This window comes from Trichomonas vaginalis, chromosome IV, assembly GCF_026262505.1.
Source record: "Trichomonas vaginalis G3 chromosome IV, whole genome shotgun sequence".
NCBI classification, from domain to species: Eukaryota; Parabasalia; order Trichomonadida; family Trichomonadidae; genus Trichomonas; species Trichomonas vaginalis.
Genome location: NC_067206.1, coordinates 29,886,155 through 29,912,103, shown reverse-complemented (window position 1 = coordinate 29,912,103; position 25,949 = coordinate 29,886,155). Strand labels below are relative to the sequence as shown.

The 25,949-nt window shown below is 33.1% G+C and overlaps 8 protein-coding genes and 3 pseudogenes across 11 annotated transcripts, besides 8 other annotated features; 6 read left to right on the top strand and 5 right to left on the bottom strand.

The window, feature by feature from the left end:
• Positions 1 to 255: 255 nt before the first annotated feature.
• Positions 256 to 3,447, top strand: TVAGG3_0193130 (leishmanolysin-like peptidase family; the record flags this gene model as incomplete). Its single annotated transcript, XM_001303075.1, has 1 exon — positions 256 to 3,447. One exon carries the CDS (start codon positions 256 to 258, stop codon positions 3,445 to 3,447), a length of 3,192 nt encoding a protein of 1,063 aa, XP_001303076.1.
• Positions 3,448 to 3,499: 52 nt separating this feature from the next.
• Positions 3,500 to 4,540: a mobile genetic element.
• Positions 4,541 to 5,089: 549 nt separating this feature from the next.
• On the bottom strand, positions 5,090 to 5,626 carry TVAGG3_0193110 (RNA polymerase II transcription regulator recruiting protein; the record flags this gene model as incomplete). The annotated part of the gene is made up of 1 exon (XM_001303076.2): positions 5,118 to 5,600. The coding sequence occupies one exon, from the start codon at positions 5,598 to 5,600 to the stop codon at positions 5,118 to 5,120; it is 483 nt and encodes a 160-aa protein (XP_001303077.1).
• Positions 5,627 to 5,847: 221 nt separating this feature from the next.
• On the bottom strand, positions 5,848 to 8,031 carry TVAGG3_0193100 (protein kinase C protein; the record flags this gene model as incomplete). The annotated part of the gene is made up of 1 exon (XM_001303077.1): positions 6,074 to 7,327. The coding sequence occupies one exon, from the start codon at positions 7,325 to 7,327 to the stop codon at positions 6,074 to 6,076; it is 1,254 nt and encodes a 417-aa protein (XP_001303078.1).
• Positions 8,032 to 8,173: 142 nt separating this feature from the next.
• TVAGG3_0193090 (N-terminal C2 in EEIG1 and EHBP1 proteins family) lies at positions 8,174 to 10,043 on the top strand (the record flags this gene model as incomplete). The annotated part of the gene is made up of 1 exon (XM_001303078.2): positions 8,174 to 9,988. One exon carries the CDS (start codon positions 8,174 to 8,176, stop codon positions 9,986 to 9,988), a length of 1,815 nt encoding a protein of 604 aa, XP_001303079.1.
• A 454-nt stretch (positions 10,044 to 10,497) lies between these two features.
• TVAGG3_0193080 (uncharacterized protein) lies at positions 10,498 to 11,203 on the bottom strand (the record flags this gene model as incomplete). The annotated part of the gene is made up of 1 exon (XM_001303079.1): positions 10,638 to 11,189. The coding sequence occupies one exon, from the start codon at positions 11,187 to 11,189 to the stop codon at positions 10,638 to 10,640; it is 552 nt and encodes a 183-aa protein (XP_001303080.1).
• A 601-nt stretch (positions 11,204 to 11,804) lies between these two features.
• Positions 11,805 to 12,644: a mobile genetic element.
• Positions 11,805 to 12,644: a terminal%2Cinverted (terminal inverted repeat of Banshee-A1 transposon ID:TVAGG3_0193070).
• Positions 12,645 to 12,884: 240 nt separating this feature from the next.
• Positions 12,885 to 13,756, top strand: TVAGG3_0193060 (ribonuclease H-like family; the record flags this gene model as incomplete). Its single annotated transcript, XM_051226053.1, has 1 exon — positions 12,885 to 13,756. A coding segment is annotated over one exon (872 nt), but the record flags the coding sequence as incomplete, so codon positions are not given.
• Positions 12,885 to 13,856: a mobile genetic element.
• A 54-nt stretch (positions 13,857 to 13,910) lies between these two features.
• Positions 13,911 to 13,948: a mobile genetic element.
• Positions 13,911 to 13,948: a terminal%2Cinverted (terminal inverted repeat of Banshee-A3 transposon ID:TVAGG3_0193040).
• Positions 13,949 to 14,234: 286 nt separating this feature from the next.
• Positions 14,235 to 14,334: a terminal%2Cinverted (terminal inverted repeat of Maverick-3 transposon ID:TVAGG3_0192980).
• Positions 14,235 to 25,949: part of a mobile genetic element that runs on past the window's edge.
• TVAGG3_0193030 (uncharacterized protein) lies at positions 14,344 to 15,222 on the bottom strand (the record flags this gene model as incomplete). The annotated part of the gene is made up of 1 exon (XM_001293439.2): positions 14,344 to 15,222. One exon carries the CDS (start codon positions 15,220 to 15,222, stop codon positions 14,344 to 14,346), a length of 879 nt encoding a protein of 292 aa, XP_001293440.2.
• On the top strand, positions 15,693 to 16,797 carry TVAGG3_0193020 (annotated as a pseudogene). The gene has a single exon. A coding segment is annotated over exon 1 (1,105 nt).
• On the top strand, positions 20,247 to 20,585 carry TVAGG3_0193010 (protein of unknown function, DUF4106 family; the record flags this gene model as incomplete). Its single annotated transcript, XM_051226052.1, has 1 exon — positions 20,247 to 20,585. The coding sequence occupies one exon, from the start codon at positions 20,247 to 20,249 to the stop codon at positions 20,583 to 20,585; it is 339 nt and encodes a 112-aa protein (XP_051111038.1).
• Positions 24,031 to 24,482, bottom strand: TVAGG3_0193000 (annotated as a pseudogene). The gene has a single exon. A coding segment is annotated over exon 1 (452 nt).
• Positions 24,518 to 25,386, top strand: TVAGG3_0192990 (annotated as a pseudogene). Its single transcript has one exon. A coding segment is annotated over exon 1 (869 nt).

The window sequence follows — 25,949 nt, the reverse complement described above, 5'->3', positions numbered from 1 at the left end:
GATGATTGCAAAGTAATTCAAAATGGACCTACTATTACGAATTATGACCTATATTTAATAGTATTTTTACGTCCGTTCAATCTTAGCTCATTAATTTCGGCAGTAAATTATTATGATGTTGACGGCCAAGAAACATATCGCCCAATCACAGGAGCTATCTATTTAAATGCTGCCAATATTCCAAAAAACAGTTCAGATATTGATACTGACACTAACCATTATTTTTTCAGCATATTAAAATCAATTTTCAACATTATGGTCATGAGTCCATCACTATACAAGCACTTTCACACAGCACGAACCAACATTCCATATGAAGAAATTATCTGTGAGTTCAGGAAATATAACAGAACATTCCGTATCTTAGTTTCTCCTTACGCCCATAATTTTGGAACAAGACACTACAAAGTAGAGAAATTTGAAGGAGATGATTCAAGTTGTCCATCGGGAATTGTTCTAGAGAATGTTGCCAATTATACAAATGGATCTGAATCAATAATTTACAATGGAGATATTGGTTCTCCACAGAGTATCAATGCAATTGGAGGACAATTTGGGAGATTAACTGATGTTACAATGGCCTTCTTTTTAGATTCAGGTAACTATGAAATAGATTGGAAGAAAGGGAGGCCAATAGTTTACGGAAATCCAGATTCAATCGATGGAGTGATCAGAAAAGGATGGCCAATATCTCCACCTCTAACAACATATCCAGAATATTTCTATGATCCGAATGATCCAAATGATACAATTTCATTTGACTTCAATGGATGGTTTTATTCAATTCCAAATGAGACAATAAATTGTTCTAATCTCGACAATCAAACAGACTTTAGCGCTATTGACTATTGCAACGCTCCTGATTATTACAACCCTAATAACGGAACAAATTGGAGTTTGAACCAATACTATGACAGACAGTTTATTAGATTGCCTGATTATGGCTGTGCTAAAGGAACTGCAACTATTCCTGGCCTAACACATTTTACTAATGACTATTGTTCAAGCTATCAATGCAATAGGTATACAAGTTTTACTCTTGATATTATTGTTAATGAAGAAACACAAGAAAAAAAGATAATAACATGCTCTGAAGAAGGTCAAACACATGATTTTAAACGGTGCATTAATAGCACTAATTGTTATAATAATAGAACTGTTAAATGCCCTTCACCAGAAAGATTTTGCAGAACAAGAGAAGTTTTGGATTCATACTTTACAAGTGACCCTTTCCAAAATGTCTTATTCCCAACACCAAGACCAACTCCAGCTGCAAGTCCACCGCCTTCTCCAATGATGACACCCGCAGCAACACCAACTATTACAATAGACGAAAGATTCCAACCAATAAGAATCACTCATGATTACAGATTAATAAATAAAACAATAGTTGATAACGAGATGTGCAATAGTATTGGAGAGTCAAAGACAAATGTATTTGGAACTCATACATGTACAGAGAATGATATGATAACAACAGAAAAATATAGAGTTTTTTATGAAACATGTGAGAATGTTAGAAATTATTTGCAAAACTTTCTAAGAGTTATACCAAGGAAAACTAGCATAACTACTTCCAAACACTCATGGTCAAATACATATCAAGGCGGGGAAACTATTACTAATTCAGATTTACATTTTATTTTCCATGGCATGCCAATTGGAAGTGGATATTCAAGTATTCAAATTGGCAACACATATGAAATACCTTCATATTATACGTATCAAATCCATTTCTTTGTGGATCCATCAAGTATTCCTCAATATCCATCAGATGATTCAGGAATTAATTCTACATTTTATTACTCTATATTAAAATCAATACTTAGTAAATTAACTACAACTAGCCCAACTTTGTCACATTTGCATCCAAAGTTTTCTACAACTTATTATCCAAATCCATTCTGTTCATTTAACGCAAATGGAATTGACTTCAAAGTTTTGACAACACCTTACGCACATGGATTTGCTAAAAAATATTATGGAACGGAAACATTTGAAGGAAACGTTACATGCCCGTCCGGAATATTAGTTGATTCTTCTGGATCCCCTCTCCCAATTATTTATTTACAGGATATTTTATGCAATGGACTTCAAAGAGATTCCGGTCCTTATTCTAGAGTCACAGATGTAACAATGGCATATTTACTTGATTCAGGTAACTATGAAGTTGACTGGAGATATGCAAAACCAATGATATACGCCAACAAAGATTATGTTAACGGAAACTTCATTCCAAATTGGCCTCTTGGACCTCCTGCTTCTACACTTCCAAAGTGGACATTTTTCAATCCAGCAAATGAATCATTATGCGTAGGATTTGAATTTAACTGGTGGGGTTGCCCTGAAACAAACAACAAAATAGATTGTAGTATAAATCAAAATTTAGAATTCTGCAAACATAAAGACTATTATGATCCATTTGGAAATGAAATACCAGGAAAGTCATATTACAGCTACCAAAATAATAATTTACCTGTATATTTCTGTGATAAATATCAAGCAGTTATTCCTGGAATGGTGGATAATCATAGAGTTTATGATAAATGCGGATATTACTATTGCGCTGATGACTATAGTAGTTTTGTTATTGATTTAACAACTGATATTCCTTCAAAGACAATCTATAAATTAAATTGTACCTATGAAGGACAGAACTATTCTTTTAGGCAAACAAACAATGTATACTATGTTGATAGAACTGTTTATTGCCCAGATCCTCAAAGGTTTTGCCGAATAAGGAATGATTATTACAAGTCTTTTGAATCTAATCCTTTTGAAGGATTTATTCCATTCGCAACTGCTCAACCAACTCCTTTAATAACTCCATATAGAACTAATGCGTTGACACCTAAAGTAACACCATATATGACCCAGGTCCAAACTCCACATTCAACATCTCAAGAAACTCCTGTTTTCACACCTCAAATTACAAACAAAGAAACACCTTTTGTAACTAACTTCCAAACGCCTTTTATAACTGAATTCCAAACTCCAGTTTTTACACAAAAAGAAACTCCTTATGAAACACATTTTATGACTGCTGCTGAGACTCCATTCACAACTGCATTTCAAACACCGTTTTTAACGAATTATATGACTCCAGTACTTACTCCATATGGAACGATGTCTCAGACACAGGGAGAAACAATGTTCCAAACCGCATTTGAAACTCCTTTTTACACTCACGCCCATACAAACAAAGAAACACCTTTTGAAACACCTTATATTTCAAAGTTCTTAACTCCTTTCCAAACTAATGCGATTACACCAGCTGAAACACCTTATACAACAGCCCAAAACACTCCACAATTAACACCTGTAGAAACACCATTGATCACCCCTCAAATAACAGTTCTGAAATTGAAGTCTGATATGAAGAAATACTCTGATAGATCTTCAATGGTGGAGCTTATATTAATACCTGTTTATTATTCGTTATCATGATATTTTGTTATTTATTACTTATTTTCAATATTGATATCATCAGATTCTTTAAGGGTGCACACGAGAGGATCATGTAAACTTCAGAATTTAGAACCTTATTTTTAGGCATTATCTTGGCTACCTATTTAGGCTCGAAAAGCAAAAAATATCAAAAAATCCAACTTGACTCCATTATGACCCTTTCATGGAGGTAGTTTTTATCCGCTAGTATTTTCTCTTTGAATCTCTTTACAATTCGAAATCAAATTCAAACCTCAGTAGAAGAAAGGAAGAATCGACTTACTACGGTTGTAATACGAATAAATACATATATTTAATTATTTTTATTTACATAATAATTGTTTGAAGCTCATATTCCATCAAATTTTTAAATAAAAACATTAAAATGTTGAAAATGTTCATATATTTTAATAGGGTTTTGGCACTTTATTGAGGAATTACTACATACATAGTCGAACTGAACTTGATATTTTGAAATTTAAATTATTTATCAAAATTAAAATTTAACTTGAAATTTATAATTATTTAGTCATATTTGCATAATTCTAAGTAGATTTTGTAAAAAATCAAGAAAGAAAAATTTTAACGTGCTTTATTTTTTCTTTTTTATAATAATACATATTATTATATAATTAACATATTCATAATGTTTCACCCTTTCAAAAATATAATCCTCCTCCTCTCAAATAAACGTACATACGGGTGGCCTCTTTTTTCAAAAAATTAAAATTTGAAATTTTGGGCTCAAATATTAGAGATTTTTTCAACCTTCAAACGATATATGTTGTCTATATCAGACCTCCTTTCTTTTTGATACTTAACATTGTTCCTAAATCTTAGCCGTTAAGGCTGTTCTGAAAATATTTTTTTTTCGAAAAAATTCGAAAAAAATTCTTAAAATTCAAAAATCCCTTAATTCCTGAGGATTTTGGAAAAAAGTTTTTACATGAACATGTGTATATTATATGAAGTATATTGATAAGGTAAAAATCAAATTTTATTGCATATTCATCGAGAAAATAAACTAACGAATCCCTCAAAATTGAGAGGGTAATCCTCCTCCTCTCAAATAAACGTACATACGGGTGCACCCTTAAAATATTATTTACTATGAGTAATTGAATTTGTAGTTATTTTTTTTCATTTGACCCAATAATTCCAAAATTTATGATTTGAATATTATTGACATTTCAGCATTACTGAGCTATGTAGTTCGAAATTTTTATAGCGGTAAAGCTTTTATTTGATTTTTTACATCGAATTATGAAAAAAGGGATTTAATAGATTATGAGCATTAGAACAATAAATACAAACATAGTTAATTTATTGAATGTTCAAATTTCGGAGTTTTTGGAATCAATATAGAATTTCGAAATAAATTATAAACTTTTAACTAATTTTAGCTCATAAATCTTTTAATTTTAACTAATGATTAGTACTAACCACAATTTTTATTATTTTTTTTTAGTTTTTAGTTTTTTATCAGAGTTGGAAAATACACAGACCATAATCGTAACGATTTAATTCCAATCCGAAAAATATCTTTTTTTTATTAAGAGATTTCAAATGATATGAATAAACATATTTTTCTTATAAATTCATGATATAAAGAACATTTTTAAAATATGAATAGTTTTATAATAAAACAATGAATAGAATAGTTCTATTCTTTATAAATCAAAATTTAAGGTACCAAAAGCTTCGTTTAAATTAAAGGCAAATTCATCAAACATGCTCAATTCTCCAAGCTGGCTATTGTCTATCATTACGTTCTTTAGATCTTCAGCCTGTTTCGTATCATTCGAAATATTAATTTTTTCATTTGTGTTTTTGATATTATGTCTTATAAGGTATTTATGTCTTGCCTTGACTGCAACGTCTGATCTTTTTGATAAGAATGATGCTATTTTTGTCCATTGAGGTCCAAATTGTTCATATTTTTCTAGGATCAAATTATCTTCATCTGTATTGAAAGGACCTCTGTTTAACTCAGGAGCTAAGAACTTTTCCCATCTATCCTTACATTGTCTTGCAGTTCTATCTTTCATTTGTTTAGAAACCTTTTTCCAGTTCGAAGTTCCAATTCTGTTGACAAGCTTTGACAACTTGGTATCTTCCTTTTCAGAGAAATGACGTTTTGTAACAGCTCTCATATGTAATTGTGAATCTGACAAAAATTTTGATCGCAACAGTTGTTATGGATTTTGAAGGTTTTCAATTTGTTCGAATTACAACTATTTATAATACCACATACATTAATATTACTAATATATTTTTTTCGAAGTATGATCGATCATTTCACAATTTTTTATTTTTTGAATGTGGTGAAGGAAAATTTTTTACAAATCAAATTTATATGAAATTTCGTATTAACACTTCTATATGGTAAATTTATAATTTGGTTAGTTGACTTCAATCATATTTATTTTTATTCCCGCTATCTTCTCAAATATTCAATAAATTTGAATAAAACTGCGGAATGATATATAGAAATCCAAATTGTTGGATCCTCTTTTCTTTAAATTTTGATCGATGATCGATAATTCCAAAATAAATTGAAGAACTAAAAACAGTGTTTATTAATATATAAAACGATGTAAGTAAAACATACAACGATCAATATTTCTCACAATTCCCCACAAAAAGTAAAATTCTCGAATGCATCATTTTCCATTACCATTGTCAGTCGCCTTTCCGACTTCAATGGCTTTGCTTTTTTAGGTTTGAGCTTTGTTTGTGGTGGAAGATAAATGGCATCATACTTTTTCTGTTGAACCATCTCCCAATCAACTCCTTTGAACATCTCATGATTTCTGATTGTTTCGAAGTTGGCTCTTTTGGCCGGATTTTTATTTAATAATAATTTAATTAAATTTTTCGGCATTTCTGGCATTGCAGCAGGGAAATAAGGTTCTTCTTTCATAATTCTATCATATGTCTCTTTTCCATTTTTGCCAACAAATGGTGTTTCATGGAAACAAAGTTCATACATCAAAATTCCAAGGCACCACCAGTCGAGTTCAAAGCCATATGGTTTTCCAAGTATCATTTCTGGGGCAATGTATTCATCTATTCCACAAAATGTATCTGTTTTAGTTAATTCTCCTTTGTAATTTAGTAATTTTTTCGCAAGTCCGAAATCTGAAAGTTTGATATGTCCATTCTTACAAACTAATACGTTTTCCAGTTTTAAGTCTCGGTAAATAATTCCTTGAGAATGCAAATGTTCAAGGCCTAAAGAAATTTCTGCAACATAAAATCGAAGTTCCGGTAATGTGATGCTATATTCTTCTTGAATAAGTCTAAAAAGGTATCTACCACTGATGTATTCTAGTCCAATGTAAAGTTGTGATGAATCTTGGAAAGCAAAACAAATTTTAACGACAAAAGGGTGTCTTGCCATAATCAAAACATCTCGTTCGGTCTTCGCACTATCTTCTTGATCTTCATTGATTAGGAATTTCTTGCTCAAACACTTTAATGCGTAAAGTTTTTTAGTTTGTTTGTGCCTAACTAGGAGAACATGCCCGAAAAAGCCCGCGCCAAGTTCTTTTTCTACAACAAAATCTTTGATTGAGTACTTATTTCTCTTGAAAGTTAAGTATTTTATCATTTTTTTCCATTCTTGTAACTTTTCTATATTCTCTACCTGGAAACTGCAGACATTTTTGTCAATTCCTAATGTAAAAACTCTAGAATCTGGTGATTCTTCAAAATGAATCTCAGTTAATCCGTTAATTGGGATTTCTTTTTCTACTTGCTTGCCATCAAATGATAAAATTAGCAATTTTGTAGGATATAGTTCACACGTACATTGCTTCCACATTGATGCTTCTGCATATCGACGTTTAAGTTTACCAGATAGCAGAGGTATTGACATTGAAATAATTGTTTTTTTCTTACACTGGCGTTTTTATTTTAAAAATCAGAACGTTTACATGGTATTAGATGATTTATAAGATTCGTGGATGAATTTTTGAAAGACTCTGTCAGATATCTTTCTCTCAATTTTTGAATAGTTATCGAAGTTTTCCTATCAGTCAAGAAAACAAAATTGTCTGTTTCAGTTAAAAATAGAAGACAGTATTAATCATATGAACTTTTGCTTATCTAAGTTACCAGGGCGACTTCATGTTAAATATAGTTAATGCAAATAATTGGAAAAACTTATTATAGCATATTTGAAGAAACATTTCCCTCTATAATACGATGTAATAACATCCATAAAGCCCTGACATCAAAACACAATAAATGCATGATATTGATAATCTCAATATATGGAAGTTTTTCTTTTGGATTATATATGTAATATACAATCATGTATGTTAAATAGATCCTCATTCAAACCATTGAAAATATTAATATTAATATAATATTAGTGTTAATTTTATACAATGAAGAGATGTTCATTCATAGCTAATAGCTATCATGTCACTACAATACTGTACACATAGGGAGTATCTGCCAAGAATGATCAGAAATCTCATTTTGAATTCAATATTTTTTTTCGATGTTATTATTTTCAAGTAAAAGCTGATAAAAACAAACCAGACAAGCAGAGATAATAGTTATTGCTATACATCGAGAATCAAATAATTAGACAAAGTTTTGAATAAAAACCGTCAGAATTGACAATACTATTAGTCTTGATGTTTACTTACAGTATATTATAATTTAGCCAAAATTTTAACCAAAATTTTCTCGGTCAATTTTTCAATTCATTATCATGTTTTCTTTTCATTACAACAAACTACCAAACTCTCTTGTTTTTACAGTTCATTCTCTCATCCTACCTGAAGAATACAACGAGTCATTTCAAGTGAAATGGCAACGTGGCGACAAATATGGAGAAACTAATATGATTTTTCCAGCCAAAGACAATGTAGTTCCGTTTGAAAAACGATTTATGGTGAATGCAACTATGTACGTATCTAAAAAAGATGGACAGGTTCGAGAAAAACTGATCACTTTTAAAGTCTGGCGTATTTTCCCTGATTCAACAGAAAAACTTTTTGGCAAAATCACTATCAACTTCTCTAAATTCTACGGAATAACAAATCCGATGGCTGGAACATTTACATTAGAATCTCCACACAGAAAGAAGTCACAAATCGTAATTACATTTCGACTAATGCAAGTACAGAAGGGAATGACAGATATGTCTGGCCATGCATTATCAGATGCCTCTTTGACAACAATATCCGAAACAATGAGCCTTAAAACAGATAACACAAACGTTTGGGATGTATCAGAAGTTGTCAACAATGATGATAAGCACATTCTCGAGGATTTCATGGCCACTCAACACAGAGATAAGACGAAAGAATCCGATTCAGGTTTATCTGCCTTTGCAATTCAAAGCAAAGAGCGTGTACAGACTCGAATGCGACACGGATCAGTCATACATCGCAACCATATGCCTCCAAAGAACAAAGTTCCTGAGAAATCAGTAGATATTTTATCAGATTACTTAAAATCGAAACAAACGAGCGAACCAAAGAAAGACTCCGAAGAACCATCGCATCTCGAGCCAGATTCAATCAATACAACTACAAAAGTCTACTTAACAATGCCTGCATCTCGAAATTTGATGCGTGCAGCGCTATCTCATACATGGCATGAGTCTCCAATCAAAGAGGCACCATTCCCAAAGATATCCGCTGTACTATACTCAACAATCGAGGCTTCCCAGATTCTGGAAAAGCTGCCTTTCTCGGAAAATGGCTATACATCGTTTACAAAGCGATTTATCGAACTCATCGAAGATGGAATCATCATAAAGAACTCCACAAAGCTCGATTTGTTCGTCGCCATTGTTCATTTGGCCGCATTACTTCCAAAAATCTCTGACGCGCTTCCAAATAGACTTTTCGACTTCACTGCAAGACTTAATGAACTTGCAGAGCGTCTCCTTCTCATGGAAGCGGACAAACAGTCGGAGATTTTATCTTCTGTTGCAACATCTCTCGAAAACACGCCGGAACTGTTCGAAACAGTTGTACAGTCATTCTCAGAGGGATATGCACAGCTGAAAGCTCGTGGAAACGCTTTCTCAGACTTAGTATCGAATTATTCCGTGAAACAATTCGATAAAAAACTGGCGTTGAAGATCATAAACAATCCAGCCGTGTGTACATTTAAGAACGCCATATCTTGGAGCAGCTTCTGCACCAGAATTTTCGAAGAAAACAACATCGAATTACCTTTTTTGAAGGAAGTATCGCAGGTTTTGATGATGAGCAGCTCTTTATGCGATGACCCGAAGATACATAGAGACATAGCACCTGATTTGTCGCTTGCCTGCGTTTTCGAGCTGTTGAAAAATCAGAGATCTGATGAATTTATGCCGATAATTAACGATACAAAGAAATTCGAACAAATGTACGAAACAGAAGTCAAAGATCTCCTGGACCTCAGAATTTGCTTCAGCGCAAAATCTCTCGTTGAGAAAATTAACACTGAAGGGTGGGAGAGACAAACTGTCACCGTGGATGAGTCTGTGGAATTTCCATTCACTCGTGTGCACTTCAATGTCGAATAATTCTATCTTTTTATTTGTTTTATTTATTTTTTTGTTGATTAAATTGAAATTTTATAAAAATTTGTTGTTTTTAAAGGAATTCAATACACGAACTTTGTTTACGGAAAAGAGAATAATATAGGAATGATGTAATGGTGCTTTCTAGCTCAAGGATTATAATGTGAGTAGATCTGACATAACGCCGATGCTTTTTGGAATAGATAAATGCCTATGGAATAGTGCGAACTATTGTTTATTGTGCAAAATAGTCCATGTTATAAGTTTGATTTTTTTGAAAATAAATATTCATTCCCAGGAATTCTCGTAATACCATTTAATCTGGAGTTTTATTAAATCTGAGCTCTTAAGGAAACAAAAGTGGAATTGGAGAAAATGCTTTGATAGAGATCTGAGTAATGGTCGATTTTTCTTTATGCAGTTTTGGGATATGTGCAAAACTCAGGAGGCATAATGCTAGTTTATCAGATATAATCGCTAATGAGACGTCTCATAAAAGAGAATACCAAAGGCTTGAAACAAGTTAATTTTTTATTTCATTTTCAATGCTTCTGGACAAAACCATTACCATAAATGATTAAGAAGTTATAGATAGTTTACATTTTTACCAAATAAAAGAAAAATTAGTAACAATTTTTTTCCGCAGTTATTCTCATAGTCCAATGCATGAGAATTCCGACTCCTCTACAAAGTAGTTAATGTATAAGCTTGAGTCAAATGGGCTTGACTTGAAATCCTCAAAAATGCTATCAAATGAGTGAACGTCATCAATTAGAGGAAGTACAAGTGATGACTCCTTTGATGGCTGCTCTATTTTAGCTGGTTTAGTCTCTTCTTTCTCTATAATAGGTGTGGCCGGAAAACTGACCGGGGATTTCTTGGATTTAGGAACCTTGTTGCTGGCAACAGTCCATTTTGTGGAATCATAATTCACATCAGAAAGACCGTAAAAAGTAGATCTCTTATCAATGCCTTGGATTGGTTGAAGGCTCCTAAATTTAATAATATTGTTGTCCTGTGTTATAGACAGTATAATTCGAACATAATCAGAACATTTCGAATTAATTACCTTGCTGAGTTCTTTATCATTTTCACGAATCAAGGTTTCAATTTCGTGAGAAGTCATTGGACGCTGTCTATTTTTAATGAATTTAGCAGCTGCTATTCTAAGCTTTGTGCTTGTTTGATTTGGATCTTGATTCATGGTGAAATGAAGTAGTTTAACCTATGTCTGGATTTTGAATATTATTCAAAATCCAAAATCTTAATAAAAGAATATATAGTAGAGATATAATAATTTCTCAATAGTAATCATCAAATTCTTTTGAAATTTTGAAAAAATTGAAAATACAAAAAAAATATCGTTTAAACATTTATAGTTTCATTAGTATTGATAAAATTACTTTGTTCAAATTTATATGATTGAAGATTGTAAATGTATTCAAATTTTTATAGTTCTTATAGCTTTCAATATTTTATTTTATACTCTATATTTAGAGGGAAATCAATGAAAATATGATCAATTGTTCGGATTTGAATTATTTCTTTCAATAATTTACATACTTTTTTAATTGTTGTTTTTATTTAAAAATAATTCTATTGTGTTAGTTGTTCAAAAGATCAGCATTTTATATTCAAAAAAATTAAATTGTAAAATTTTACAATGAACATTGAAAAAGCTTGACATTTGACACTGATTTCAATCACAGAAATTTGTTATCAATCAATATATGATCATGCAAAATGTATAACTGATAACAATTATAATACAAAACTTTTTAAACTTTTTTTAGTCTTTATCCATTTATGGAATTATTATGTTATAGACCGAAAATAGATTTTTTCGGTTTTCTCTTCAAATAATTGAAAGAATGATACTATTATAGGTTTATTATATTATATAGCATATAATCATGCTATAGCCGAAAATTATAAGTTTTGAGAAGATTGAATATAACACAAATAAATTTGAATGTAAGTTAAATTGCTTGTTGTTTTTAATAGCTATTTAATGAGAAATCCAATATTGCAAAATTCAAATTGAATGATTGAAAGAACAGAAAAAGTAATTCTTTTCAATTTCGAATATGTTTCATTGTATTTATAATTATATGGCAAATAAGATATTTAAACTTGATTTTTGAAGGAAAATTCACAAAATTGAAAAAATTCAAATAATTTTTATTCAAAAATAAACTAGTTATTTGAGTTTAATACTAATTATCTATTCAAACTACAAAGTTTGTAATTTAAAATATTTTGTGAGATCAGATTGAATTAATTCAAGGTTCTTTTCAATTAATATTAATGACCATATTACGCATTTTCGAACATTCTAAACCAAATATATAAAAATGGGAGACGAATGTTAAATTTGCTAGACATGGGGGAGTTGTCTGCAAAGTTTTAGCTCTTATCTCTAACAAAAAATTAATTTTTAAAAAAATGACCGAATACGTTTCACAGCGAGAAAAAAATAAAAGGCAAGATAGAATTTTCTAGACATAAAGAAGTTGTTTACCGAGTTTTAGCTCTTATCTCTAACAAAAAATTAATTTTTAAAAAATGACCGAATACGTTTCACAGCGAGAAAAAAATAAAAGGCAAGATAGAATTTTCTAGACATAAAGAAGTTGTTTACCGAGTTTTAGCTCTTATCTCTAACAAAAAATTAATTTTTAAAAAAATGACCGAATACGTTTCACAGCGAGAAAAAAATAAAACTGTACACTGATTTTCATTTTCATTTCCAGTCACTTTACTTATTATTTTTTCTTTTTTTCATTTTAATTATAAATTATTTCATAATACCTTTATTTACGTTACCTTTTTCTTTATTCTTTTGAATTCCATACTAGACACTTATAGAATATTTTGATTGTTAACGTACTTCATTAGAATGAATCCTTACAAAGGGTATGTCGATCGAATTTACCTAATTGGTATTTCCAATCAGATTGAAGAAGGTAAAATGACATGGGAAGAAGCTTGCACCCATGTTCCCATCGCCCCAACCCTTCAATCAAATGATTTCAAATATTTAGATGTTTCAAAATCTTTTTTACAAAATCAATTTAGCTTACAGAATATCCCATTGCCTAAAGGCAAGAAAGGTCGTAGGGGCAATCCCTACGACCAAATCAAAGCTCTTGCTGTGATACATGACCACTGGGCCTTTCCCTGTGGTCAAACAAAACAATGGAAACGTTTGAAATTACAACAAATTGATGTATCTTATAGAGAAGTACGCAGATACTTCAAAGAAAATCATTTCACCAAGACGCGATTAGAGCATGCCGGGCCAGAAACAGCAGTAAGATATTGGGCGCTTTCACCCAATCTTATCTGGCACGCAGATGTTCATTATTTTAGGGGTGTTCGTGGCCAGTATATTTATGGCATAATCGACGATTTTAGCCGCAAAGTCCTAGCGTGTACACAAATACCAGATATGCTGGCAGCGACGACAGCGAACGTTGCGGCTTCCGCCTTCATTGAATTTGGCGCCCCTTATTGTTTCTGGACCGACAACGGTTCAGAAAATAGGGGTGCCTTTCAAGATCTACTTGATCTTTGGGGCGTCCAATGGCGGCATATAGACTCTCATTCTCCCTACCAAAATGGGAAGATTGAGAGATTCTGGCCGACATTGGAGCGCTGCCAAAGCATTCAGGCTATTCCTGCCTTTATTTGGGAGTACAATAATAACACACCGCATGAAGATCTCCCAATTAATCCATTAACTGGAACAAATTACACGCCAAATCAAATGTATCAGCTGAAACCGAAATACACAAATGCAGATACAGAAAGGTTGTGGCAAATATGGGATACAGATACAGGTATGACCGCTGTTGACACATTCACAGCGTAATAATAAACATAATTTTTTAATTTCATTTTTAACAAGTTTTTTTAAATGTATTGTTGTAAACAGAAATTCATCAAAAGTGACACCTCAGAAAAGCTAAAATATTGAATTTTTGGAACTTTTGATAGAGCACGTTTTTAAATATTAATTAAAGTAAATGTATATTTTGTAAAGATTCTTTTTAATAAAAAAATAAAATTTTGAAGAAGAACACAAAATCTTCTGAAAAATAATATCACATAAACTCATATTATTTTCTAATATATAACTATTTTATATAAAAATCAAATTCAATGATCTTAAAAGCGAAGGATAAACCTCAAAATTTACGAATATAATGAGTGGGAATATAATGCTTATCTATCATAAAACCATATGAAAAAAAAAAAAAAAAAAAAAAAAAAAAGGTAATGGGGCTTCCAGGGGCTGCGCCCCTTCTAGCCCCGAAGATGTTTAGTATAAAATGAGGTTTTTATTCGGAAAATTGTTAGTCTTCTGGTGTGAATTCGGAGGACTCTTCGTGTTTCTCTTCTTCGTGTTTCTCTTCTTCTTCCTCTTCCATTGCTTCTGGGAAGAAGTCTTCTTCTGGGTCGAAAACATTATATAATGTGTAATTGAATGACACATTATATCTTTGTTTGAGTTCGCTCTTGACAAAGAACTTAGTTCCAGGAATACAGAAGACTTCTGTGCGTTGGAAAAGCTGATGTCCTGGAACAAATTTGGCAATTAGAGACTTCTTTTTTCCGAATTGTTCAGGAGTTTTCATGACGACAGTAACAACATCTCCATCTGCGAGGTCTTGTTCTTGTTCGGAAAGGTAAAGAGCAATGATATGAATAGTTGCTGCGTTGAATTCGAGAAAGTCGAATTCAAATTGTGTTGTCGTATAGCATTCAAACCATTTTGTACAGTTGTCTCCGAACTCGTCAACGTATTCATCTTGGTCATATCCGTAACTAAAGACTTGGAATTCGGCAATTGTCTTGTCGAATGACCGTTGGATGTTACGAGGAAGATTTTGACGAACTTGGTATAAAGTTCTCAACATTATAAGCTTAGTAAATGTTGGAAAATACTGAACTAAGACATCGCTAAGCTCAATTGGACTTGGAATTGTCTTAGTAAGTTCAATTGAACTAGCAATTGCTTTGTTCAGAACTTCACAGAACTGAGTATTGTATGTAGCGTCTGGTTGTGTATTTTCTTCGGCGTCTTTGAGATATTTAGAGCAAATTTGTTGAAGAATTTCTCTTAATTCGCTGTTAGACTTTTTGGCGGTTATTCTAACAGCTGTGCCAGTTCTTGGAGGTTGTGGGGCTTTGGCTTTGGTTAGCGGTTGAGAATTGTTAATGTTGGCTTCCATTAGACAAAAATAAACTGTTTTTTTCGGACTACTCATAGAAAAGTTTAAAATAAACCGTTTTCGTCAACGGTAACCCCCTCTATTTTTTTATTTTATTTAATAGTTACCGTTGGCAAACCGTTCCATCTCAAATATTGAATGAACTATAAACGTTTTTGTTTTCTATATATACTTTTTTGTCCAACGGTAAAACTTTTTACACAACGGTTTTTGAGAGTCGTAGCCGTTGACTTTTTTGTAGAGCACTCAAAATAGTATAACTTTGTCCGACAAGTAAGGGTCTATCGTCGCTACAGGAAAAGTTACGGGCGTTCCAAGGAAGTATACTTTGAGAAGCCTTTTCCCCTTATAGAATGAGATAGGACGGTTATTTTACAAAACTGACAACACTTTGACCGAGTAGTTTTTTGTGCTGAACAAAAAGTGTCATATAAACATCTGTCAAAAACCGCTTTTTAACTTCACTTAAAATGCCACGTAAGCTACGTAAGAATATACGTAAGAGGAAGAGAGCATTGAAACATCCAATAGTAAAACTGACACCACAACAACAGTTGCAACAACAAATGCTGAATGACCCCACTATGTTGCAACAAATGTCAAGCAATCCTATGCTTTTAAACCGAGTTTTTGGTGCACAGAGTGGAGGTTTAAGAGCGGCACTTTTAGCGAAAATGGCAGGCTATGGTGGAGCTGCAGACGGAACAGCTTATAACCCTCAAAGTCAAATGAATTTGAGTTCACTCAAAAATCAAATAACAGATGTCAAAAAGTCAAACATAGACATACAGAAGCAAATAAGTGAAAACGAAAAGAAACTAGAATATGACAGACACACAAAGAAACTCAATGAGTTAAACGTAGAGAAAAAGAAGAAAGAAGAACAACTGAAAGAACTAAGTACAGAGGAATATGCGAAAAAAGTGTCAGAAAAAGCAACAGAAGTAGCAAAAATGGAACAAGATGTTATAAATTTGAAAAACCATACTACTCAATATAAAATACTGAAAGATGAAGAGATAAAACAAAAAGCCCTGAAGACATATATGGATAGCGATGAGTATAAAAAGGAAGTTGAAGCAAATGTAAAGGCAGAAAAACTTTTACAGTTGCAAAACCAAACCGTACAGTATGAAAACTTAGCACAAGAAAGTAAAAATAACGACGCAGCCATGCAAAAGGCAATGAAAAGCGCAGAATATATAAAAGCTAACAATGACTGGTTAGATGCCCAAGCCAACGCTAAAGCAGCCCAACTCATAGGGTCAATAAGGACAAAAATACAAGCGGATGAAGACAGTTCAAATGAAGCTTTAACGAATGCTGACTTTAAGAACGCCTTCGAAGCTCTTCATAGTAAGGTGAAACAAGTGAACGACTTCTCATCTGGAAAGAAACTGAAGTCTGAAGGTTTCGACAAAGAGTTAAAAGAAGTAGCACAAAATATGACGAAAATAACAGATGCAGCAACGAGACGGCAGTTCAAAGTGCCTATGACGCCGTTAGAGCAACTGTTGTGAAAAGTCAAGAAAAAGAGTTACAACAGACCAAAACAGACCTAGTAAATTTTCTTAAAAACGAAAAGTCAGGTAGGACATTACGCTGCAGATGGAACATATGTGCCAGCTGGTGGAACTTATATACCACCAAACCCTCCAAGAGAAGCACCTGCACCAGGACTACCTAAAACATTTACATCGTCACATGGACATAGACACAGGCATGCACCAAAACCAACACAACAACCAACAGTTCAAAACCCTGCACAACAACCACCTCCACAACCAGCACAACAACCAACAGTTCAAAACCCTGCACAACAACCAACAGTTCAAAATCCAGCACAACCAACAGTTCAAAACCCTGCACAACAACAACCCACAAACAGAGCAAGGACATAAAAGAAGTAGAGAACAAGGAAACCAAGAATAATTCTTAAAATGCTTAAAGAAGAGTGTGGTTTCCCAGATACTGTTGACTTTAGTGAACAGATATAAAGAAAGCTATTGGAAAGTTCAAGGATGGAAATACTGACCCGAACCTATTTAGCTTTATGGCTCAACACCAAAACGGATATAATCTCAAACCTGGAAAATACAAGCTCGCTAAGGGATATGATTTAATAGCATATCATCCAAATGACATGGATGAATTTACTCCGAGATATTTGATGTCAGAGCTAAAGACAATTCAACTTTCGTCATGAAACGCGTAAAAAATAGAGACGGAACGAAAGAACAAAAGCTTATGAATGCGGATGACGTAGATAGGGAAATTGTTGAAAACGGTCTCGGAATATATGAAATGCAGCAGATGAAGGTACAAGAAACTCCACAGGAAGAAGTTCAGATACAACCAGACATGGAAGAAATAGTTCAGCAACAAAGCTAGAAGAGCCTGAAGGAAACGAACAAGTCACTCCTTTGGAAACTAACTTCACAGAACTAGATGAAGATTTGGAACAGCCGAAAAATCTTGACCCTCAACAAGAGTATGCGGAGAATATGGAATATTTCCAAGAGTCTAAAAAAAATTCGGCTGACATAGTAGAAGAATATCGAAAAATGTTTGCCGACATACAAAAGACTCCAACATCAGATGAAAATATTCGGCATTAGAATGGAAGCACTGAAAGAAAATGTACACAAATACAACAACCCTTTTTACTTACGAGCATTTAACGTTCAATCTTCGGATGAACTCGGTGAAGATAAAAGGTTAAATTTCAAGAAAAACATATAGAAATGAAACATTGTTTAAAGTTCATTCAGAACCTAACCAAGATGGAAACAAACCTACTTTTGTTTCTGCAGACAGAATGGAACTACAATGAGATGGGGTCATAAAGCTATCCAGATAGGTGGTTCATAAACTTACAACCACAATTCCAAGAAGTTGTAGACGCCAATGGAAGTGAATGGTGAACCAGATATAGCTGGTATTTTCAGCGCGGCTTTAATGCCATTGAAAGATATGAAAGATGCAGATATTTTGAACCAGTATGAAATGAACATGGCTGATGGAAATATAACACCTGACGTTCTAGAACATTTATCTCAAAGAACTACACAAACCATAGAGATGTATATTTGGTGAAGAGTTTAGAAAGAAAGTTAGGGAGGGAGAAGGAAGAGAACCTAGTACATGACCTTGCAAACGAAAGTTTACAAAATGTCATAAAAACTTACTTTGCAGACAATGAACCGAGAAGGGATGAATATTTAAGAAAACTCAAATGGACAGTACCAAATGAAATGTTAGTATTGAAAAACATGTTCCTTGACAAAATAAAACAACTACAGAAATAAACGACGCAAGACTGAAAGATTGGGTAAAAGCTTTCCCATTCACAAAAGATATAGTTGTGTAACATGAAAAGAAACCAGAATGGCTACAAAACAATATATTTGGAAACGAGCTTATTCCATTTGGACAAGCTCTGTTTGAAGAGCTTGAACCAGAAACTCAGGAAAGAGTCATGCAAACAATACGCAAAGACTCAAATACAGACTATGACAAACTCTTTCTAGGATATAGGTTACCTGAGATGGGCGACCAGAGCCAAAAGGCAAAAAGGACATGGGAAATTTGCAACATACTAGATGAACATAATGCAAAGATGCAACAACTTCAAGCAGAGGGCAATGAAGGAAAAAGAAGAGTTAAAAACTCAGTCAGGAAGAAAGTAAAGCTTGGTCCACGTGGGTTCTATTATGACATATAAATCCAACTATTCTATATTTTTACTCATATGAAATGTACGCCGCTCAGAATATAACGCCAACAGTTTTGGATGCTATGAATGGAAATGTTTCCGAATGGTATAACGAATGCGACAATGCCATTAGAAGGTCAGAAATAGTTCCTGGAACTTACGAATATACAACTGCTGTTTCTTATGGAAACGTAGGTGAGTTTGGAGAAGGTTCTTCAACAACAGTAGATATTGCTTGCGACAGGTTTCATATTATTTCTATTGACAACTCTTTCTTATACGTGGAACAAGACATTGAAATAAAACCTTCTGCCAAGTTGTCTGACAAGAAAGGTTGCAATGGAATTTTCTATGTCGGATACCAATATGCTCCAGAAGTTTTCATGGGATATAAGATATATTCTAACTCTGACTTAGTTCAAACAGTAACATGGGCAAACTATGAATGGTTCGCTTTGAGAAACTCAGTACAACCACAAGCTAGAGAACAAACAGACCAGTATGCAACTATTGAGAAAATAAGAAGACTTGACCCTAACGTTCCAGGAGTTTATGTTAACCTTTCTGGACAAACTGCAGCAGCAGTAACCAAAGTAAAACTGAAACTTAGAGTTCCTTTGTCATCTTTCCTCATCTTCAGGTTTTTAAGATACTTGCCAAACTGGGCAGGAAAAATTTCTATCGAACTTACTCCAAGCAAAAATAACTTAGTCATTGCACCAACACAAGACCCATTCACTCTTACAGAAGTAGTGGGAACAAATAAAATGTCATTCGCCGACTTTTGCAAAACAAAGTTGACTTAGACTTTGGTTTCTCAAACCTCAACACTGAAGTAAACTATTATTTCAATGCTGCTGGAGATGCTTGGGACCCAGTTAAGTTCACATGCGAAAAGTTTGAATGCAAGAGAATAGAAAGCAGACTTGCAGTCTATATGTTGGACCCAGATATTTCAAATGCTTTAGCTGCCAAATATATTGCAGTTCCACTTATGTTCCCTATACACCAAATATCTGTCAAAGACTTTGCAGGTGAAGTTGGAAACCAAAGTGCTGACCCAGGTGCAAGAACAGATATTGCCTTAACAACTGCAATGAAACATGCAGATACTATGTTTGTACTGTTCAGACGAACTATAAATGACTATTCTTGTTTCTACAACCCTGGTATTAAATATCATATAAACATAGATGGCAAATATTATCCAAGAGAAGAATATTCTACAGTTGAGGATATGAGGTCATACAACTTGACATTAGATGCTATGAACTTTAACAACAACTTCACAACAACCATTAACCCTGAAATGCAAAGTTCTATTATGCCATATGTGAAAGTATGGACCCATACAGGAGCTCAAAACACTCAATATACAAATGGAGACCGTTCAAACTTTTGGCTTGGCATTCCATTTGCTGACTCAGAAGACTTTATGGGTGGTATTTCAACTGTTGGTACAGTTCAAATACAATATACTGGTGACAGAGACGGTCCAAATGAATTGAAAGCAAAGAAGTTTACAAAACCAATAGCACTTTTCACGGAAGATGCTCTTTTGAAAATTCGTTCGATGAAACCTGCTGGGGCTCCTCAGATTGGTATAACGACAGCTTCCATCGAGCAGATTTTGGCAGCAGGTCAGTAAGTTGTTCTTGAACTGACTTCTCTCCGTCAAATATTGACAGTACGCCAGTTTTGACATAAAATTGTATAAACTTACCTTTAGAAATATCGGTCAGTTTTGTTGTTATATTTTTGTCTGCTTCAAGAACTTTCACCATTTCAGTTATACCAACTTTCTTTGCTTTATGAAAATATTTTGGTTCAGCAAAGACTGCTATTCTATAACATTTTCCATTGTTTGTATAAAGAACTATTCTGTCAATGTATTTGTATTGTTTGTGTGTGTAAACTTTGTTCTGCTTCAATTCGAAGAGATACTCAAATACGTCCATCTTTTTATTCTAAGTAAAATGTCATTTCCGAAAAATAGAAGCGTAAGTGTTTCAAAAGGTTTAATGGCGGTGGCAGATGTGAAGTTAAATTCACCAACTCAAACAAACAGTCAAAGTGTTGTTGTCAATGTCAAAGAAAGAGATGTTGAAGTGGGGAAACCATACGAAGACGAAGATGGTATAACAATAGTTCCTGTAAAAGAACAACCAACATACCCTGAAGTTAGCAGAGACTTAAGTTCTGTTGCAGATATTCGAAACGACTACCAACAACTTAAAGACAAACTTAAAACTCAGGAGAAGATTTGTCAAGCTTTGGGTATAATGTTAAACTTGGTTGAGCACAACCCTGTAAAAGTGAACTCATATGTCATCGCACCTCATGAATTTTGAAAGAACTATTGAAACTTTTGACAGAGGCAGACGATATAAACATCAAAGAAATAGAACCCGACATTAGTTGCTGTGGTGTTTCATATAATGTCATTGACAAGATATACGTTATGAAAGGAGGTGAAACGTTGAACTTAAAATATAGTTTCCCAGACGTCATAAAAATATTTGACGACCACAACATTTCATTAAAATTTATTGCTAAGTAAATGGCAGAAGACATAGTGGTTTATACTATTACGACTAAAAACCCTGAGTCATATAATTCTATAACAACAAACTTACAAAGTCCTCAAGGACGATATTGTAAACTAACCTTAAACACGATGACGACTAAAGCCTGTTTTGCTCTTTTGACACCAGAAGACTTTGTTGTTGTGAATGGTAAAAAATACTTCTTTGAAGATACTTACTCAGATATACCACCAACAGGTTTTGTTGACTTATTTAATACTTTAAGGACGGATGTAACATGTGCTGCAACTAGAGCAGGTTTCATTATGTTTGGATGTCCGACTGAGTTTACTATAAACGATATGAGCTATAATACAAAACTTATATCTGGTTTTTACTACCAACAGTTTCCTATAACAGGAAAAGGTGTCATACAAGGAATGTCTGTTCCATTGACTTTAAGTACACCTATTTATATATTGTTTCAAACTTAGGTTCAAAGTGTTATTCGAATGTCGACAGAAACTACTATGACCAAAAGATACTCATGCGTATAAACAACACTTTCTCTGCTGGTTTGCCTATTGTTCATTCGAATGCAGAGTTTTCAGCTTTAGTAAACTCAAACACTTTAGCAAACATAAACTTAACCTTAGTTGACGCAAACTTTGTTCCTGTAAAACTTTTATGTCCTATGTATTTGTCAATGACGGCAGAAAGTTTCGAATTGGAAGATGCAACTGGTGAAAGTATTGTATTACAAGAACAACTTCAACAACAAATAGCTCAAGAACAACAAATGCAACAAATGGAACAAATGCAACAACAAAGTCAAGAATAAAAAAAATATTTTTTTTTATTTTTATAAAAATGTACAGAATAGATGTTTCAGATTTTTATGACTTCCAAGCGTTCAGAAATATGTGTCCATTTAGAGACTATAACAAAGCAGTCGAGAATTTGAAACGTTTAGTCATTTATGTTGACTCTGCCCCAGAATGTTATGTCATGAAAGAATGGGATGTTGTCTTTAACAAACCAAGAGCAACAATAGTTTCAGAACAAGAATGTAGACAGAAACTTAAGAAAATAAAAGTCGTACAAGTTGGCATGAAGATGTTAGATGCTTGGGATATCTTATTGTCAAAGTTAGAAGATTTTTCAGTTCGTGGTATAAAGTTCTATACACCTTCTCCAAACTTCTATTCTATCTTCACTGGATATAAATACGAACAAGTAGAATGGAAAGAAAATATTATAGAAGCTTGGTTAGACCATGTCAAAGAAATTATATGCAATGGAAACGAAAAGGTCTATGAGTATATCTTATGTTGGTTTGCAAACATCTTACAACATCCAAGTGCTAAAAATGAAACTGCTCTCATTATAATTGGAAAACAAGGAACTGGTAAGAACACTTTCTTTACAGATATCTTGTGCAAACTGTTAGAGGGCTATTCGAACCCGAATATGACAAACTTAGAAAACATCTGCAATTTAACTCTTCAATAGAGAATATGAAACTTATAGTATGTAACGAACTTCAAAGTATAGATACAACAAAGGTTTTAAACTCAGATGCTTTGAAGAGTCTTATAACAGACAAAGTTGGAGTTGTTGAAAGAAAATATAAAGACCAAAGAGTTTGTGAAAATGTTGCAAATTTCATATGGTTTCAAACAATGTGTTCCGATGAAGTTAGAAAGTTCTGACAGAAGATATGTAGTTGTCAGAACGTCAGATTCTCATATGCAAGATACAGAATATTTTGACGACTTAGCAGAAACTTTGACACCTAACTTTTACAACCACTTGTTCTCATATTTCATGACATTAGATATTTCTAAGTTCAATCCAAGACAAATTCCACATACCGAAGAAGACAAACATTGTTAGAAGCAAACAAGAGTGTATATGAACTGTTATAGATGAACTAACTTTGAGTGTTTAGATGAAAGGTCATTGTACGATTCGTATAAACAATATTGTCAAGAGTATGGTTATATGCAGCTTCTAAACGAACATTCTTGGCAAATGTCAAAAATCTTTTAGATGTTCAGAACGGCGTATATACAAAGAAAAATTTTTCTGAGTAAATTTAAAAAAAATATTTTTTTATCCGATAGAAAAGATGACGAAATTCATCTCAGTAAACAAGTACATGACAGGACTTAAAGAAGAACTAGACCCATTCAATATTTGAATGTTTACTTCTACCATTTTGAAAAGTCTACATTTGACAAAGTTTGGAACATCGAACCAGTTAAGTTTGCTATTGTGACTAAAAATGGTGCGAAATTTGAAGACTTAGACATAGAAGGTTTGTTAGCAGTCAAAGAAAATTTTGACAGAAGGTTCTCAAAACTAAAGAAGGCAAAGCATACAAACTTGTTATACCTTATGAACCAAAGAAAGCAGACGACTATGAATATTATGAGTCTAAGATAGTTGAAGTTCAAGGTAAATTGGGTAAAAAGATTTTAGAGTCTAAGCCAGTGTTTGCTCCTAAAGAGGAAGAGAACATTGACATTGACCCAGAAATGTTCTAAAAATAAAATTTTATTTTTACATGTCAAATTTCTTTTTCTCTGGAACTGGTTCAGGTTCTTCTTTCTTCTCTTCTTCTACTTTCTTTTCTTTCTTTTCTCTCTTCTTCTTCTTTTCTGGTGGAGTTATGTCAAATTCTCGAACCATATTTATGTAAAAGTTCTTTGTCCTTTAATAGCTCTTCTATTCTGTTTTCTATTTCATCTTCAAGAACAGCGCATGTGCCTTCTTTGCATTCTAAGAACTTTTGTTGGACTTCATCTTTCCAATCGGCGTCATCTCTGTCAACAAGTCTGTCATTGACAAATTTTAAGACTGCTCTTTGTAATGTTTTATGGTTCTTGTCATATTCCAGAAACAGAACTTTAGAACAAATTCACCTTTCTTGTTTACACTATGTAAGATTTTATGGTCGACAGATGTTTTGCTGTCGAAAAGTTGTCTCGAATATAGATAGCGAAATCGCTAGACATTTTCAAAAAGATAAAATTTTAATTTTTCTAAAAATATGTTAGAAAAAAAGTTTGCTGACATTGACAAGAAATTTGAGAATGTTTTAAACAAGAACAAGAGGAAGTTAGAAAATGCTCAGATAAAACCCATACATGACAAGTTCTTATTTGCTCAGAATGGTATAACAGGTCTAATTGCACCACCTGGGTCGGGTAAGACTTTCACTTATCTTAAAATGGCTGCACAACAACAAGAACTAGATGAGAAGAACCCATTCTATGAGTTAGTTGTCATTTGTAGTACTTCTGGTCAATTTGACCAAACCGTCAATTCGTTCAAAGATATTATAAAAAGTCTAAGTTAGTATGTATAAAAGACTCTGAGTTGGATTGGATAAAGAAGTACCAAAGAAGAGTTTTGAAGTACAATGCTATAAATGAGTATATCAATTCTAAGTTTAAAGACCCAAATGAGGAAATGCAGAGAATATTAGAGAAGAAACACTTCAGAAACAAACAGAAAGAGATAGAATACATTTCGAAGAAATTGCAATCTTACGATTGGAAGACTTACCCTCACAGATGTCTTCTTATCTTAGATGACTTTGCTTCTCATCCTTTGTTAAAGAACAGAGAACAAGACATGTGTCGAATTCTTAAAAGCTCAGACACTTTAACATCTCAGTTGTCATTGTGTACAGACAGCAAAGAGTTTAAGTAAGGATGTTAAAAGAATACTTACTGATATCATACTTTTCCCTGGATTGTCCGAAGACGATTTCATGGAACTTATGAAAGAGTCCATGGCAGGTAAGTTTGACAGACATGAACTATGGGAGAAGTACAAAGTCATACAAGACCCTCATACTTCTTTCAGAATTCATATCTACGCGAACAAAGTTCAAATTGTAAAAAGTCAACTTGAAAAATAAAGAGTTCATTTACTCTACTTGTTTGAAGTTGTCAAAATACTCTGTTATTTTTTCACTGTTTTCATGAGTTTTGGCTACCCCTGTAAAAAGTCGGTCTAGAGAATTTCATGAAATTTGGTCATTTTTTCAGCAAAAATATATTTTAGGGTGAAGGGTATATCTACCCCGTTTTTCTACCCTCATTTCTACCCCAGTTATTTTATAAGCGTTTTACATGGTAAACGTTATTTTTTAAATTTTTGAAAACTCAACGGTTTGACACAAGCCCTAAAAATATATTTACTCAGAATTTTACTAGAATTCAATAAAAATATATTTTAGGGTAGGGTAGAAGGGTATATCTACCCCGTTTTCTACCCTCATTTCTTACCCAGTTATTTATAAGCGTTTACATGGTAACATTTGTGAATTCGTGAAAATTCTAAACAGTTTTGTAGCTTCTATTTCTTCACGAAGGATATCGAATGTTTTCACAATGCCGAAGGTTTCTTTATATTTTCTTTTGACATCTGAAGAAGGAAATCGTCAGCTGTTGGATAGTTTTTGTTAGATCTCT